Genomic DNA, 16,959 nt, shown 5'->3' with positions numbered 1-16,959 from the left:
ATTTTATGTGATATTTTATATGACATGGTTGATAAGGAATGGACCTGATTCACCAAGAAAATATGTTTTGATAGTGATTGTAGCGTTGTTATGTAAGGCAATGTTCAATACCGTTAGAAATATAATTAGGTTCAGTGTTAGTAGGTAGATGAGCCATTTACTTACATGTGTAGAGTGATGCGAAAACCGTACGATCAGGATTAAAAGTCCAGGAAAGGAAGTATTCTTATTTTGGATTATTAATAAACAGGCCTTTTATATCAAAATGTATGCATTTTCTATCAATATTTACACTCTCAGTTTACACAGAGTATTTATTCCCACAGAATTCTGCACAGATAAATGTGACCTCGGGGAATACGGGCCCAACTGTATGTTTGTTTGTGACTGTAACGGTCAAGCATGCGATCCTGTTTCTGGTGTGTGTGACTGTGACAGTGGCTTTACTGGTCACAAATGTGATACGGTTAGTATATACAGGACTGTTTCTGGTGTGACTGTGGCAATGGCTTCACTGGCCATAACTTTGACAAAGTAAATACACGAATCTATTATAAAGCACACATACACAATCACATGCACATATATCAGTTTACAAATAAAGTCTGAAGATATTATATTGGTAAATGTTAAATGAAAAAAAAAAACAAAAAAAAACGAACAAAAACAAAACAATTGTTTAAACATTAAAACTTCTGCAACAATATGGAAAGTAATTTTTTCGGTATATTATAACGTGTTTCTTGTAATGGACTTGTTGATTGCTTGCAGCCCTGTCCTTACAACACATATGGTAAACACTGTGTGAAGAAATGTAATTGTTTAGCTGACTTTGATTGTGACCACCAGACGGGGGCCTGTATTTGTGGACCAGGCTATCTGGGATCCCACTGTGACCAGCCCTGTCCTCAGGGAACGTAAGTAATGATCGACGAATTAGTTGATGCTAAAGTTATAAAAAGAATATATATTACAGTCCTTATAAACCATGCAATAGAATTAGTTTTACAAATAAGGGTTATCTTGCGGGTATAGCGGAAGCTTGCATTGATAGATATACGATATCTATTTTAAATTTAAACATTTGATTTTATAACATTATTTAGGAGTGCTACATGTAAGATACCAGGATCACATTAGCTACGCCTGTATTTCGTATTACTGAAAGTTATATTATATGATTTGTATTTAATTACTTTTATGATACATGTACCTACAAATACTGAAAAAAGCATATTATATTATCAATGTACTTTTCTTCCAAGGTTTCTTATTGATCAATTGTGATTTGTATTGGTGAATAGCTTTGATATAATAAAAGTTACATTTCACTAGTTCGGAAGTTATTTCTATTTCTCTTCCAAAAATGAAATATTTGAATTTGATTTTCTCAAAAATATTGAATGAATAATAAAACACATTCACATGTAACATATATTTTCATCTCAACGAAAACAATCCTTATCTTACATTTGTTTCACATTCGGAACCTGTACTGTAAAGTACGAGGAAATTAAAGTTTAATGGTCTCCTTTTCATTCAGTGTTTATTAACTAATTTTCTCATTTTGTCAAGGTATGGTGTGAACTGTCAAAAGCAATGCCTCTGTCAAATGAACCAGACTGAAAAATGTGAAACTGATACTGGTCTGTGTACGTGTAAACCTGGATTCCTCGGAGACGACTGCAAACTCTCCTGTCCAATCGGATTCTTTGGTTCGGGCTGTACATCCACTTGTAACTGCCACAACGAGGCTCACTGTGATCGGGTATCTGTTATATAAATAAGAGTCTCTTTTATTGTGTTAACACTCAAAACATTAAGTTTTATTCAAAGGCTAAGATATGTAAAGAAGAATAGTCCATACATAACGTCCATCGCAAACTCTCCTGTCCAGTCGGATTCATTTAGTATGTAAGCACTTTTTACGACAGTTTTCTTGATTTCGTAATTAATAACAAAAAACCTGTCGAGTCGAGATACCACATTCAAACTGTGAAGTATGTGTAACCAGGTAGCATACCTATCATGATCATACGGTGTTTCATGACATAAGGTGTCCGGTCCATTGGACCTGCGTTGGGATGCAATATCAATATATAAGTGACAATTTGCAAAGCGACAGAACGTTTGTCTTCCACATCAATGTAATGTTGACCTGAAGTTAGATGATTCACGGATATTTAAATATTAAAATATACAATGGACAAACTTTTCCATCTCCCATAACGATTGGTAAATTGTTATTGATTTTAAAAGCAAAAGACGCTATTAAATCAACATGTTTTAAAACTAATGAAAGATCATTCTAAACGATCTGAATTATGACGCAGGTCACTGGAGCTTGTACATGTCCCCCTGGTTGGACAGGGACTGGATGCGAGAACACCTGCCAGGACTCCTACTACGGCAACTGTTCCACCCTGTGTCATATTTGTCTGACGGGTTTCTGTGACAAAGGCACTGGTCAATGTCGTACATGTCCGGTATGTATGATATTTCAGACTTTATGCCGTACATGTCACGTATGTATTAATGTTCAGACTCGATGTCAAAATGTACTTCCAATGTTCAAGATTAGATTTTTTATTAAACATATTCTATATATATCAAAGTCTTATTGCTTTATAGTGAGACCTTAAATATACAATATTGTACATGCATCACTTTGAAGTATTCATATACAACATCGCAGACACGACTATTTCAATGTGGGTTTTTTCTTCCACTTGGAATTACGTCAAAAACAATGTTTTACAATTATGCACAGTTTATTTGACATAAACACAGACGCGGAGACAGTAACCTAAAAAAAGAACAATACCTGGAATATATACGGACACGTGTAAACGATGTCAATCATTAAATTATTCAATACCGAACGCATTAAATATTTATTTAGGTAATTTTTATGTTTATGTTATATTCTATTTTATTTCATAGGTACACTTTTAATAATATGCATTTTTTTACACTAACTTTGACCCTATTGAGCCCGACCACGTGTAGGTCCTTTGTTAAATAGTTTAACATTACAGGGAAGATATTTAAAATACAAATGTATTAGTTTAATGTATTTCATCTACATTAAATAGCTAAAACATATTAAATAATGCATTTCTATAATTTTAAGTTAAACAAACTTACCTTGAAGCACTGTGGCCGTAAAGCACACAGGCTTATACCAGACGCGTACGTGTATGCTGGTGCAGGGTATATAGCCGTTGTGGCTGCACTCACCTGGGCAAGGCCCAGGTAAGGTTTTCCACGTGCTGGGGTATAGGATCATACGGGGTCAAAGTGACACACTCAACCAATCCTAGCGCTCACCTCTCATACACTAATAAATATATACGCAGGTACATATACATTATATGACAAAGGGACTTGTACAAACATTACACACGATACACAGCGCAACTATCTATATGCACTTTACATGTGATGGTCAAACTTTAATAATAGTTTCACTACCGTGACATATTGTAGAAATAGAAAATTTGCCTAAATGTTAATTTGCCGTCTATTCTTTTGTTATCACTCTAATCTACTGATAGTATTTTTAGAATATTCACATGTGTCACTGCTACCAAATGAATGTTTACTTAATGTCCTTTGGTCAACGTCAATTATACTTGTATATCCGGTTAGGGGTGTTATCAAAATATGTTAGTTACCTCAATTTTGTTCATCACTTCTGTTCAGAATAACATTCCGTCACTTTTGCAATCATATTTTGCAATATTCCTTATTGCGTAATTCCATTTAGAATTTTTCTAAACCATATGTAATATTAATACAGATGACAAAAAGTACGGTTTGATGTACATTGGATTCAGCATGAATCTTACAGGGAAGCCTGAAGCAATAATGTGGGAGAGGATGCTGTAAGATTTCTCAGCCATTTAGTTCATTATTCAGCAAATACTTAACTTATTACAAATACCATATTCAAAAGTGATATACACAAATTACGACAAAATGCAATTTTATAATTCAAATGACAAGTTCTTCATTGGATAATGTTCTGATTCCAAACTTACTATTTCAGTTTCGTTAACCCTTTCTTTTCCATTTTAAGGAACCCACTTGTCAATGCTCTGAGGGTTTCCATGGCGACAAATGCCAAAGCGAATGCGATTGCTTTCATGGCCACTGCTCTAGTAATGGTCACTGTGTGTGTAGTCCCGGTTGGCAGGGGAGTCTCTGTGACCAGCAGTGTCCTACAGGTGGGTGATTTTAGCATTAAACTACATTTCCCTTCGGGTAATAGTCAATATGATTACTAGCATTACAGCTAGCGATGTAAAAATATAATGAAATGTTCCCGTTCCCACGACGGAAACTGTTTACGCACTGTTCCATTGTTTTGTCTAAATCTGCAGTAAATCCATATTTTTTGCATCGTGTGTTTATGATGTCACCTTACGGAGGTTGGTGTGTTAAAAATTATTACCAAGTAATGCGGTCGCCTTCAAAACATGTCTGCGTCCAGTTATTTGTTGCAACTGCGGAAACGGCTGTAACATGATTAGCATGAACATCAGAATGTATAGATGATTTAGTAAACGGCTTCATTTATTATAGGGATAAAGATCATCTTTCTCCAGGTATAAGTATCGAGGCAGATTAGCAAGTATAATATTTCAGTCAACGATATTTAGAAGACGTTGTACATTTAACTGACTTCGTTTTTTTTTTATTAAATGCTTACGCAGTTTAATCTGATTTCGTTCAAAACGTATTACAAGACAATAATTCTAAAGGAATCAAATACAGTCACTATGTTTTCTCGTCTAAATGAGAGTCTAGCCAATTTGTATTTGTTTTTGGGAAGTTTCAGTAATCAACAGTGTCCTACAGGTATGTCTCTACCAAAACTCAAGAAGAAGGTTAAGACTTAATTGTTCAGGTTGCTTTTAAGAATATTTCGCAGACGTCCTGTACACATTATCATCTAACTTCTCGAGTCGATATAAGTTATATATGTTCTGTACATTTAAAAAAAAAATTTTTTTTTTGCCATTTTGGTCTTCTAACGGAAATTCGTCCTGTAATGTTCTGACCTTGTTTGCAGACCACTATGGGGCAGGTTGTAACCAAACATGCCACTGTGATCACGGACATTGTCACCAGGAGATTGGTACCTGCGTCTGTGATCCTGGTTACCAAGGTGATCATTGTGACCAACCTTGTTCTGTAAGTGTTACTTTTTGTTAGTTAAAACCACGCATATCAGTTAAGTATCTTTATGTAAGTGGGTGTGGTATGAGTCGTTTATATTGGTATTATGGATATCGTCATTTTTAGGGGTTTCTATCATGGCATATGTTTACTATGGGGTAAACCAATTAATGCATGTTCTCTGATGACAGTGATGTGTAAAGTTACTTTTGAAACAAAAACATCAATTGTCGAACAACTTGTCAAACTCTGTTATATTTGCAAAACCCCAACAGATCAGTTGTTTTATTATTTAAATGTTCCCACAACTTGTCAAAAGACTTTTTGTTCTTCGTACTTGCCCATCGTAATATATGGGACTCGAATTAGATGACTAAATCCTGGACCATTTATTGTGTTAATGTAACAATGCTGTTGTCATGAACTTTAAAAATCATTACTTCCTTGTATCTTACCAAACAGAACACAACCTACGGGTCGAATTGTCGGCGTCAGTGTTTGGCCTGTGGGAGATTCTCTACAGGCACGTGTGACTCAGCCACAGGGCATTGTCATTGTCTACCAGGATACAGTGGACTTTTCTGTACTCAACCGTGTTCCACTGGCAAGTTTGGGGCGAACTGCTCTCAAACATGTGCGTAAGTATCATACTTTAAGAGGATAACGTATCCTGGATGTAATGTAAATAAAGTATAATTTGTCTTTGATCAAGATATCTTATCGACTATTATGAAGAATATTCTCCATAACTTAAAATGCATTGCACTGCAGCACTTGCAAGTTAATGATATGACACTAACAAATAAGCAGAATGATAAGACAAATAAGTAGTGTGGTAAGACAAATAAGTAGTATGGCAAGACAAATAAGTAATGTGGTAAGACAAATACGTAATGTGGTAAGACAATTAAGCATTGTAGTCAGACAAATAAGCAGTTTGGGAAGACAATTAAGCAGTTTGGTTAGATAATTAAGCAGTTTGGTAAGATAATATACACTTGATAAACCTTTCATACCCAAGGCCGTGATTTGTACGATAATTCTATCAAACAATGTCAAGCTACAAATTATCCTCATACAATGACAATGTCTATGAGGAACGCGATCAATTATTCCGTACAGATTCTGCTTCACTTACGATATCCATCATATTATGAAGTAGGAATGAGTTCGTTTTGACAATAAAAACGTTGCTTCTTTTGGAACGCAAAATTAAACATTTTTCAAAGAGCTGTCGCTTTGTATTGGATATCATTTAAAAGGAAATGGAGCTGTTGATTCACAACTGAATGGATATCCCAATACAGGTGTTTTGAGTACTTAATTACTATGTATCACTGAGCCTTAACTACAGAAAAAAATACTTTAGTTACATTTTATTTGATCAGTAAAACGTATGAATGCTACTTCTTCCTCATTTCATTTCTATTCACAAAGTTTTTGATTTTGTTTTAAAATATCAAAATTCATATAATGATGAGGGAAGTTGTTTTGTTTAGAAAAATAATCTTGTCAGCGCTCTTACGGTGTTCAGCCATTGAGGGATTTTAATCAAACTTCACACTGTGATCAAGACTATAATATCTTAGAAAAGTTTGAGTTTCAGGATTGTCGGGTCCAGATCAAGGTAACCATTACTACTTCGAAAATCCTTTGACAGCGGTTGGCGGCTTCATTACTTAAGGGATTTTGATCAACTTCACATAATTATAAAGGGTCATAATAGCTAGAGGGGCCGGTAGGGTACATATAGTACTATAGTAATGATTTACTCATTATGCTTGTTTATTTTTATATCTAGGTGTGAGAGAGGGACATGCCGGCAGACTGATGGATTCTGTTATTGTCCTGATGGATGGACTGGCGCAAAATGTCACCTGCAGGTTAGTAAGGACATGGCCGCATTGAATTGGAAGTAAATATAAATACACTGTATACGATATAATGTTACCATGAACAGAAAAAGAGATGTGTTCATGGAGCAATCCGGCTCGCTTTCTAAAGCATTATTCATATTTTATTAATGTTGTCACTGTATTTTACAATAGCCAAGAGAACAAAAGCTAATTGTCGTTTTTGTCAAGAGGATAAGGATAAAGTTCATCCCTGACAATCAATGACCTTGATTGTCATTTTAAAGGGGATGGGGTATTAAATATTTAAATAAAACAATACATACTTTAAAAATATAGTATTATACAGTATATACATTTCCGTTAGTCAAACAAATATGGAGGTGGAAGTAAACAAAAACCATTCCATATATTGAAGGTATATTTACTTTCATTGTGAATGCTTTTGAATTCCCAATGTCTTACGTCAACCTCAGCGATATAGTTCGATAGATGTCTGATTATTATGGGAGAATATGGCCACACGCCATTCCTGACTTGTCAGTATTCTAGTTTTGACTTGTTCTCATTTTTTGCAGTGCCCCTCCGGTACCTGGGGATATAATTGTTCTAATAGTTGTGATTGTGGCACCCACAGTAATGGTTGTGATCCTGTCTCTGGACAGTGCAAATGCCTGCCTGGTTTCACTGGAGGTAGGTGAACATTATCTAATTAATGAAACCAATATAAAAGTAACGTTCTGACTTTTTGAAATTAACTGATATATAGGCATAATTCTCTCACTATAGGATATTCAGTGATTTTTAGATCTCAAATTGCACAGTTCAGAATACGTAGAATATGTCAAATTATCTTAAACAAATTTACTTAAGTTTCTTAAGTGCAGTTCACAGAATATTGTTTCTTAGATTGTTAGTTTTTTTTCTATACAAGTATATATTGTTAAATATCAGAAACAACAGAAAAACTGGTTACTTGACTATTAGTACATATATTACGTTTTATTTAAGTAATTAGCATAACATTTCAAACACACATTTAACATGAAAATGGCTACATCATAGAAATATTGGCCAGTGTTGGTATATAAATATACAATACGTTGTCAATATATTTCTGAATATCACCTTCCGTAGCGAATTTCTGTAAAACCAATTCATTTTCACGACGATTTTTTTTTCAAGATTTTACTCACAGGCTTTGTTTTGGAGTCATGTTTGAACGATATATTATCCAGGACCGAAACTATCTCTGTACATCTTCCGTAATTAGTTTTAATGTTAATGAATCAGCTTTTAGCGCACTTAACTGGAAAAAACCATAACAGAAAACGTATTCTCGTACCAAGTAACGTTGTTAGATATTCAGGCAATGGTGGTCGATAAACATGCTCTGTTGCCCAGATAAAGCCAAACGCTGCGAGATAAGTGAGACTATTAAATGGAATTATACATACGTATATTGGTGTATCTAATGAAATATAAATCGTGTAAGGCTAAGTATTGTCCTTTTACCATCAATATATTTGTATATATGTATAGTAAACAGTTTGCGTCGATGAATGTTACGAACGTTCAGCTATTCGAACTTTTCGGATATATATCACAACGAAATATTTGCGGGTTTACATTAGTTATGGCTACTGTGATGTTACAAACATCGGTACATCGGTCAGCATTGACAGCGGGATGTAAAGATAATAAACTTGATAAGATCTTCATCAAGAACTGCAAAAATGCTACCAGCCAAAAGACATGTTTGTCATTTAAGCAACTTGTATTTTAGCTTTTATATTACATTGTTTGCCCAAAACTATTTTGCGATGACAACATATTGACAAAACTTTAAGGAATCCAGGTAGCATATGAAATATACATGTATGACCTATTTCAAAACCTTATTTCTTTTTATTTGATGTAAAATGATATAATCGTAATACAAAAGTAAGGAAAATAAATATAAATGAAAATGTCATGTGTTAGATCACTGCAGGGAAAGCTGTGAGGACGGGATGTATGGGCAAGATTGCTCCACTCCCTGTCGATGCTCTTCCGTTGGCTATAGTGTATGCAGTCCTATAGATGGATCGTGTCAGTGTCGTCCTGGGTACACAGATGATTTCTGTCAGAGTGGTAAGTCATATATATTTCTCAATGAAAACATTACTCTCTGTTGGAGAGGTCAAAATAGATATAAGATCTTAAGTGAATTTTTATTTCGTGTTAGAGTTTATTAGATAACTCTTAGAAAGCGAGCGAGTCTCATTTCGAGACTTGTTTAATCAAACCTCATACGAAATAAAAACAAATTAAAGATATTCTATTACATATCTCAGAAAACAGACAGTCTGACTTTTCAAAATGTAAAGGACAGATTCAAACAGGCAGCAGTGTTTGCCCAATGTTCAATTACTGACTAGACATATCATGTCCTCTGTCAATTGCCCCCATCGCAGCATTTAGGATATTAATTATTCTATTCTACTACCACCTTGTCTTTCTGTGCTTAGTTCGGTTCTATAGGTGTCTCCTTGGAATTCGTTCTGCTATAGCCATGGCTGTTACGAAGACGTTAACCCCCTAAAACAAATGTTCTGTCAATAAGTAGCTTATTTACTATATAACCTTCTATTTTTGTTGACACGTTGGTATGATTTTGTTGTTTTAAAGTGTGCAACAAAGGAAAATGGGGTCTTGGCTGCAAGTTGAATTGCGAGTGTAGTAACCATGGTAACTGTAATCCATTTACCGGAGAGTGTGACTGTCAGCCTGGGTTCAACGGCACTAACTGCCAGTTTTGTAAGTGTATTGAACTAATGATTATCCCTTGGTTAATAGGTTCATAGCTTATATAATATCAATCTGAATATATTTCAATATTTAATTATCTTGCCTAATAGATTCACTCAGTAATGTGTTGATCTGCTTCCTCACACAAGTTGTCTGATGGTATAAATAAACATCAATGTGAACAAATCATTCTGTCCTTTTTGAATCAGTCCACAAACGTTTGGTATATATGCGTGTTTTTCTTCTTAAGATACTGTGTTTTAAACATGTTACATAGCATAAAATTGTACTAATATACAGATATGCACTATTTGTAAAGCATTGTAATTGTATACTTTACATTGCGACAAAAGTATATCCAAGTCAAAATTGTCATAATATACACATTTGCGACCTATGTTTCTTTAAGGTGGATGCGATGATGTTATTTTGGTGACAGAAATTGGTATCGATAAAACGATTGTGTACTATAGAGTTCTAGGCCCAATAAAGCGATTGCACAGAGCTCGAAAATGTATTTCCGTTGTTCTAATGTGTATATTCTGTCTGTAACAGCCTGTCCGACCAGCACGTATGGTAAGAACTGTGGACAGTCGTGTGATTGCCATGGAGGGACATGTGACGCTAGAACTGGTCTCTGTTCTTGTCCTCCCGGAAGGAAGGGCCATCACTGTGAGCTAGGTAAGGATTCCAAGATTATAAGGTCAAAAGTACTGTAGATACGTAATAATTTATAATGTTATAATGTCATTAGTATCATCAGTATGTACTAGGTATATGCAAGGGCTAATATTCTTTAAATATTAAAAGATAGATTAAGTGTTTTTCCAAGATTTACTGCGCATTAATTTCTTTGAAATTTGTAATACTAACTTACCTTGATACCTTACCTACTAAATGAAACACTTGTTATTGCCTTGTTTTAATTCATAATACAAATGCACATCAATACATAATCCAATCAAAAAGTTATCCATCAACATTTTAATAATTTATGGGATATCATACAAAAATAAGCTAGCTAGGCTTAAAGTGAAAGCAGTAGATCAATGCTTATATTTACCACTTTCATTTTTTTTTCTTCAAAACATCGATATAACTAACGGAATTAACGGAAGTTTCTCCGCAATTCTCGTCAGTTAACAGCTTTACCATATTGTTTTACTAACAAAAAAATCACTTTTATTGAATGAATAATTTTTGACATTTCACTAGTAAAGATGTAATAAACTGGCTTAAACTGATGGAACTGACATTGACATCATTTGTCTGTTAAGGAAATGATAGGTTTGTGTCACGTATACTGCACTTTTATATTTGGGTTCAATTGTGCTGATCAATTTGCTAGTAATTGGTGAAGCTTTTTTGAAGCAGTTTGTTTGATAAAATGTTAGGCTCTCATGGGTGATGAACCGTTATAGTAACATCCTGACATCCATTAGTAAGTAGTGGAATATTGAGCAAAAGGTGTTTTTTTCACAGTGAAGCCATTATCATTGATCAGCCATGTTCCACATGTCATTCTTAAATGAAAAGTCATATGTGTGTGTGTGTTTGAAACACTGATATAAAAAACAGGAAACGCGACATTTCAAGACATGAGCAAAATAAATCATACTCAAGATCACATCATGCATAACGTACCATGAACCACGTTTGTGGGGTAATTAAATTATAGCTCTGTGCATGTGTTCGAATGTCTTTTTAGGAATGTTTTTGAGATACAGTTTTATTCATTTCCGTCACTGTGGAGATAACTATTTACTTTTTAAGATTCCGACGAATTCCCGCAGAACCTTCCATATAACATGAAAATGTTAGTTAATCATTTAAACATGTTTAATGTAAACACCTGAACTCGTGTACTAATGTATAACTTTATCATATTTTGTTGTTATTGAGAAACGCATGTTAAAGGTGATTGGTTTAGAGTATAATAACAAACTAGGTAACCAGGCTTAATTTTTAGATAAAATATATGACGCACCTGCTAACTAGATACCCTTAGAACAAAAAAGAAAAAGACGATGTATTCTGGAGAACAAAAATACCGATCAGGCCCCGTATCTATACTCTTTGAGTGACTCTTGCCTTGGATAACGAAGTAATATTAAACATAATTTCAATATGATGTCTTGATAAGAACATTATGCAGTAATAAAAACGTATCATTAATTTTTAGCTTGTGAATCTACCCACTTTGGTTTTGACTGTGCCCAACCCTGTGTTTGTCAGAACGAAGGTGTGTGTAACCCTGTCAATGGGGACTGTCACTGCCAACCCGGCTGGTCAGGGATACAGTGCAATAAACGTAAGTACCTCGAAATCATCCATGTTATCTTCATCGATATTATGTCAGCTAGTCTGTGTAATTCTCAATAAAATTCATCCAGAAAGGCAAAAATTCAAACAAAATATAAATATATATCGAGACTTTTGGAAAAGTACAAAGATAATATTCCGAGAGGATACGCGTCTTTCTGACCATGAAGTATCTGCTTTCTAACTGACATTAAACCGTTGATTTCACATGTTCAAAATATTTCATAATATTTTTTTCCTAGCGTGTCCAGAAGGTCAGTATGGTGTGGACTGTGCCCAAACATGCCCTCAATGTCAGAACGACGGGTCATGTGACAGCATCACCGGGCAGTGCGTGTGTCCGTCTGGATTTATGGGTACACTGTGTAACGACAGTAAGTGTTCGGGCTGCATTAAATTCATTCATTTTCATAGTATTTAAGATATATAGTATCAATTTATCAACGCTCACACTTTGTTCCTCAACTCCCCGGGAGTATTCTGGTCAATGAATAGTTAAAATGTCCTCTCTGCTGCAGGATCTCTTCATGTTTTGATGACTCAACTTTTATTGAAAAAAAGTCTATTAATCTAATTGCTATAACGAATGCTATGTCGTAATGTTTATATCATGAACTTATACACTGTTATAACAGTGTAAAACGAATGATATACTATAACCCATGATGTTACGTGTTTCTGTACAAACTGTAGTCATCATCTATGGCAGCAATATATTCAATAGCAAGACATCGCCTGAACAGCTATGTTGGCATTTTCATGACGAGTTGTTGCCGGATATAATTATAGTTTCTAATTAACACAGGTAATTGAGGATTACGTCAACACTATTCAATCTGTCCGATATCCTAAATACGTACATGTATATTTGTATACACACAGCTTGTGTCCCAGGAACTTGGGGAAGCGGTTGTGCTATAAAGTGTCCCGCTGTTTGTTCGTTGAGTTGTTTCACCACTACAGGCATGTGTACCTGCCTTCCCGGAACATGTCTAAACGGAGGTACCTGTAATACAAAGGTGTGTAGCATCTTCTGTTATGGTTTTCATGTTCGAATAAATAAAACATGTACTGGTGTAATAAGGGTTTATCTCGGTGAAGACAGGACATAGATATCATATAGCTCCGTGTATGGTCGAGTAGCACAGTCGTAAAAGGTTCACCTTGGTGGGCAGGACTCGTTCCCCCGATCAGGAGAAAAAAAATTGGGCTCGCCTGCCCGACACGTGGGTTTTCCTCGGGTACTCCGGTTTTCTCCTACAGTAAGGTTCCTCCCCTCGCAGTTCAATCAGGGCCAACCAAAGTTTCAAACAGATATTGTTTACAATCAAAGTTACATTTAACGGGGTAATGGTTTGTCTTTTTCGTGTATATTATCGTCTAGCCTAAGTGTCTAAAGTCATGTTTGAAAGGTTAAGCTTTGTCAAACCACTTTGACATATTGAATAAAATCAACGTAACACTTAAATTAATGACTATTACAGAGGATTTTTATAGGCACATTGCACTTCTTCTGAATCACATGATCATTAACAACAGCTGTATAAAAATTAAAGGTCAAACATCAATAACGGATTAAAGTCTGTTGTTTAAAAAAACTATTGTTATCCTTCTTAAGCCCAGTGTGATAGTTCCCTTTATGATCAGATCCTTCCTGTCACAAAAACAACAACACATACCAACACAACAACCAATCCTGAATTCATAATGAAAATTATTTATACGAGGTCAAAATATAAACAAAATGATATAGAGATGATACGTAGAAGAAAAGTACATTGATGATAAGACCAGATGCTTCAAAATAGTAAGCGTAGAAAGCTACATTGAATTTAAATATCTTCCAATTATAGGGTACGTGTTTGTGTGTTTATGGTTTCTATGGTAGCGATTGCTCCCAGACGACAGACACGCACGTATCTGGCTCTGTGTCCGCCCATACCGCAACTCGATCATCAGGTAACATATATTGATCGTCTTCTTTCCGAAGTCAACAGTTTGACTTTATTCTTCGCTGTTGACTGACAGTGCTGTAATTTGGAATACTTGTTGTCCCATAATCTGTAGGAATATAAACACTGTCTATTAGTCAGACAATAGCCATTTTATTAGTTACAAGATAGTAGTTTTCCTATCTATATTCTTAAAGCCAATGTTATCTCCATTTTTTAAAACTGTTTTACTTTAGAACAAAGTAATGATAACATAATCATCTAGTTGCTAGTAGAACATTCCTTGTGTAAACACAAATCGTAATCAAATACCTATTCATGAATGACACGTTTCCAGATGCTGCTATATACTTGAGTAAGGGTTCGATGGCTGGTATTGTTTTGGGTCTAATCATTATGGCATTAATTGCTGTGACGGCTGTGTTTCTACTGATGCGAAAAAGATATACTGGCCAATTTATAAATAGACCTGGCAGTGCCGCAAAAACAAGCTTCTCTCCAGAAGTCAAAGATGTGAGTATTTATATGGCCTAATGTACATAAGAAAAAAACATATACAGTATATATGATCATGAAAATAAGAAACAAATTATAATACAGTCTTTCTGCCTTAACTTTACACTTCGAGATATAAACATTGTTATGTACAGAGCTTTGGCTTACATATACCAGAAGTATTGCAGCATTCATTGTTTACCTTCTACTAATCAATTCTTGCTTGAAACAAGCATTTTCTTTGGCCTAAGATATGTTATTAGTCAATCACGTAAAAGGTTGTTCCGTTTGTATTGTTACTTTGAATTGTCTTATACAGCGGCGTCATAATTTCTAACAGTCGATCAATTAAAGTGGATTTTAACTGGGATTGTTTACGATATATCAAATATAAAGATTAACTTGAGTACCAATTTTATGTTATAGAGCGCTTGTGTTATGCAATAAGCATCAAACAATTTGTTTCATTATCCAAATAGGTCATTTTGTTAATGAGTTGACGAGTAAGGGAGTTGTTAAAAAACGGGATAATAACTGTAAGTCTATATGGTGATTCTTTTGAAGTCTTTAAACTTAACAAATAAGGAGAATATGATGATGATTTTATTAACAACAATTGAACAGATACTTAAGAATGCACATTCCTCTTTTCAGGACACAACTGACGGTGCTGCAGGTTTCTCAAATCCTCTTCACTTCACGGAGTTTTCTACGCCAAAGACAGATCCCGATCCATCTCTGAAAGATAGCGCAGCTTAATGAAGCAACATTATCATTCCGTGTTAAATATGTTCATTAGTAGTGTTATTTTTCAGTATCATGACTACAACCCATTGTTTTCTCCACCTGCTGATATCCATGACTATAGTTGTTGTTTTGGGTTTTTTGTAAATCGGGTCTCTTTCCTGTTAGATGATCCAGTGATTACTGGGTACCTTCTTGTCAATATATTAGCGTATTTTTGTGATCAATATTCGAACCCTTGTGTAATGGTAAGTGTGTGTTTTGCAATTGAAGTCTGAAGAAAAATGTTCAGGCCATTTTCTTAATTTGCTTCTGCTAGCTAAAATACTAGCTTTGAGCCGCTGTAAGAGACGTTGTGGACGCCAAGTACACGATTCGACATTACATTTTCTATCCGGTATACCCTGTTTTCATATGCGAAGATTATGAGTGAATGCGTGTATGTGTTTGTAAATTGAAATAAAAAATCAACAAAGCTTCTAAGTACCAGTACACTGAATAACTTTTACCAATGCAGTTTACTTCTTTGTATCATCACACATTTTATAACTGAATAATTTAATTTTTTGTCGTGAACAAATACTTTAATCTAATTAAATAAGAATGTAAGTGTAATGATATGTAATTATGTAATTATTGTTAAGAAATATCCTTTTTCATTCCTTTATAGATGCATTTATATTATGCATCAGTGTGTTGTCACCATTAACACACCATTTACGCCAGTAGTGTATCAATATGTATATTGTATTGACTGATCCAGTCGGCTAAAAAGACCTGTATGTGGTTATCTTTTTGTTTATAGAGCAGTAAGTAATAACGATATTCCTTAACATATCAGAAGTCTTAAATCATTATAATATTAGGTAGAAATGGACTCTACATGACCATCTTCCTGCACAGACACTTATCACGATATTCCTTAACATATCAGAAGTCTTAAATCATTATAATATTAGGTAGAAATGGACTCTACATGACCATCTTCCTGCACAGACACTTATCTAACTCTTTCTCTAAAGTTTCTTTTCACAATTTCGCGTGTCTGAATTGGAATGTGTCTAATCTCTCTCTAATCGCCATTTAATATCATTTGGAAGAGGTATAAACACGTCACTTGTGGTAACCTCACAAGAAACTATCTAACGATTCGGGCAAGGTCGGATGTCATTCAATGTCAGAAGAATTCAACGGTTAAGAGTTAAAGATGTTTATGTACGAGGTTTACATAAAATGGTAGTATTCGGTAAAACGATTTCTGTAACTTTCCGTCCATGTTAGCACGAATACGGTCAATGTTTCAAGCTTTCTTACAGTTTTTATATATTTCCAGATGATGATTATTTCGGTAATTCATTCATGCTATTCAAACTCAGAAAGTATTCAAAACATTTGCTTTCTAGTTAAAGGTGAAATATCTGGCTTCCTTTAACTTGCGAACTTGTTCACCAATATTGGATTTACCTTTTGTATAATGGCATTTCACAACGTCAATATAAAATTTCTTCATTTCACCATCTTGATAAAGACTAATAGAATCTAACATGGGTCTGTTCCGTGGACAGGGATATCTCAACCAGCCAAGCTCTTACACGAGGGTTGAAATATCCTTGTTCGCG

General features: G+C 34.7%; 1 protein-coding gene across 2 annotated transcripts in view; it reads left to right on the top strand.

Moving 5' to 3' along the window:
* Positions 1-15,634, top strand: part of LOC117321161 — a 56,832-nt gene extending 41,198 nt beyond the window's left edge. The window contains exons 33-50 of one of the 2 annotated variants that reach the window (XM_033875630.1): positions 327-466; positions 772-917; positions 1,576-1,768; positions 2,334-2,486; positions 4,082-4,229; positions 5,078-5,199; positions 5,647-5,822; positions 6,986-7,067; positions 7,616-7,730; positions 9,021-9,170; positions 9,708-9,836; positions 10,383-10,508; positions 12,010-12,138; positions 12,392-12,523; positions 13,032-13,168; positions 14,003-14,108; positions 14,439-14,614; positions 15,251-15,634. In XM_033875630.1, coding sequence (XP_033731521.1) covers positions 327-466; positions 772-917; positions 1,576-1,768; positions 2,334-2,486; positions 4,082-4,229; positions 5,078-5,199; positions 5,647-5,822; positions 6,986-7,067; positions 7,616-7,730; positions 9,021-9,170; positions 9,708-9,836; positions 10,383-10,508; positions 12,010-12,138; positions 12,392-12,523; positions 13,032-13,168; positions 14,003-14,108; positions 14,439-14,614; positions 15,251-15,355 — 2,465 coding nt within the window. In that variant the 3' untranslated portion in view covers positions 15,356-15,634. Of the gene's footprint in view, positions 1-326; positions 467-771; positions 918-1,575; positions 1,769-2,333; positions 2,487-4,081; positions 4,230-5,077; positions 5,200-5,646; positions 5,823-6,985; positions 7,068-7,615; positions 7,731-9,020; positions 9,171-9,707; positions 9,837-10,382; positions 10,509-12,009; positions 12,139-12,391; positions 12,524-13,031; positions 13,169-14,002; positions 14,109-14,438; positions 14,615-15,250 lie in introns of those variants that run through there. The other variant, XR_004531230.1, reaches the window with a different exon arrangement.
* Positions 15,635-16,959: the final 1,325 nt, after the last annotated feature.

This window comes from Pecten maximus, chromosome 2 (assembly GCF_902652985.1).
Source record: "Pecten maximus chromosome 2, xPecMax1.1, whole genome shotgun sequence".
NCBI classification, from domain to species: Eukaryota; Metazoa; Mollusca; class Bivalvia; order Pectinida; family Pectinidae; genus Pecten; species Pecten maximus.
The sequence above is the reverse complement of the archived record's forward strand: the minus strand, read 5'-3'. Positions and strand labels throughout refer to the sequence as shown.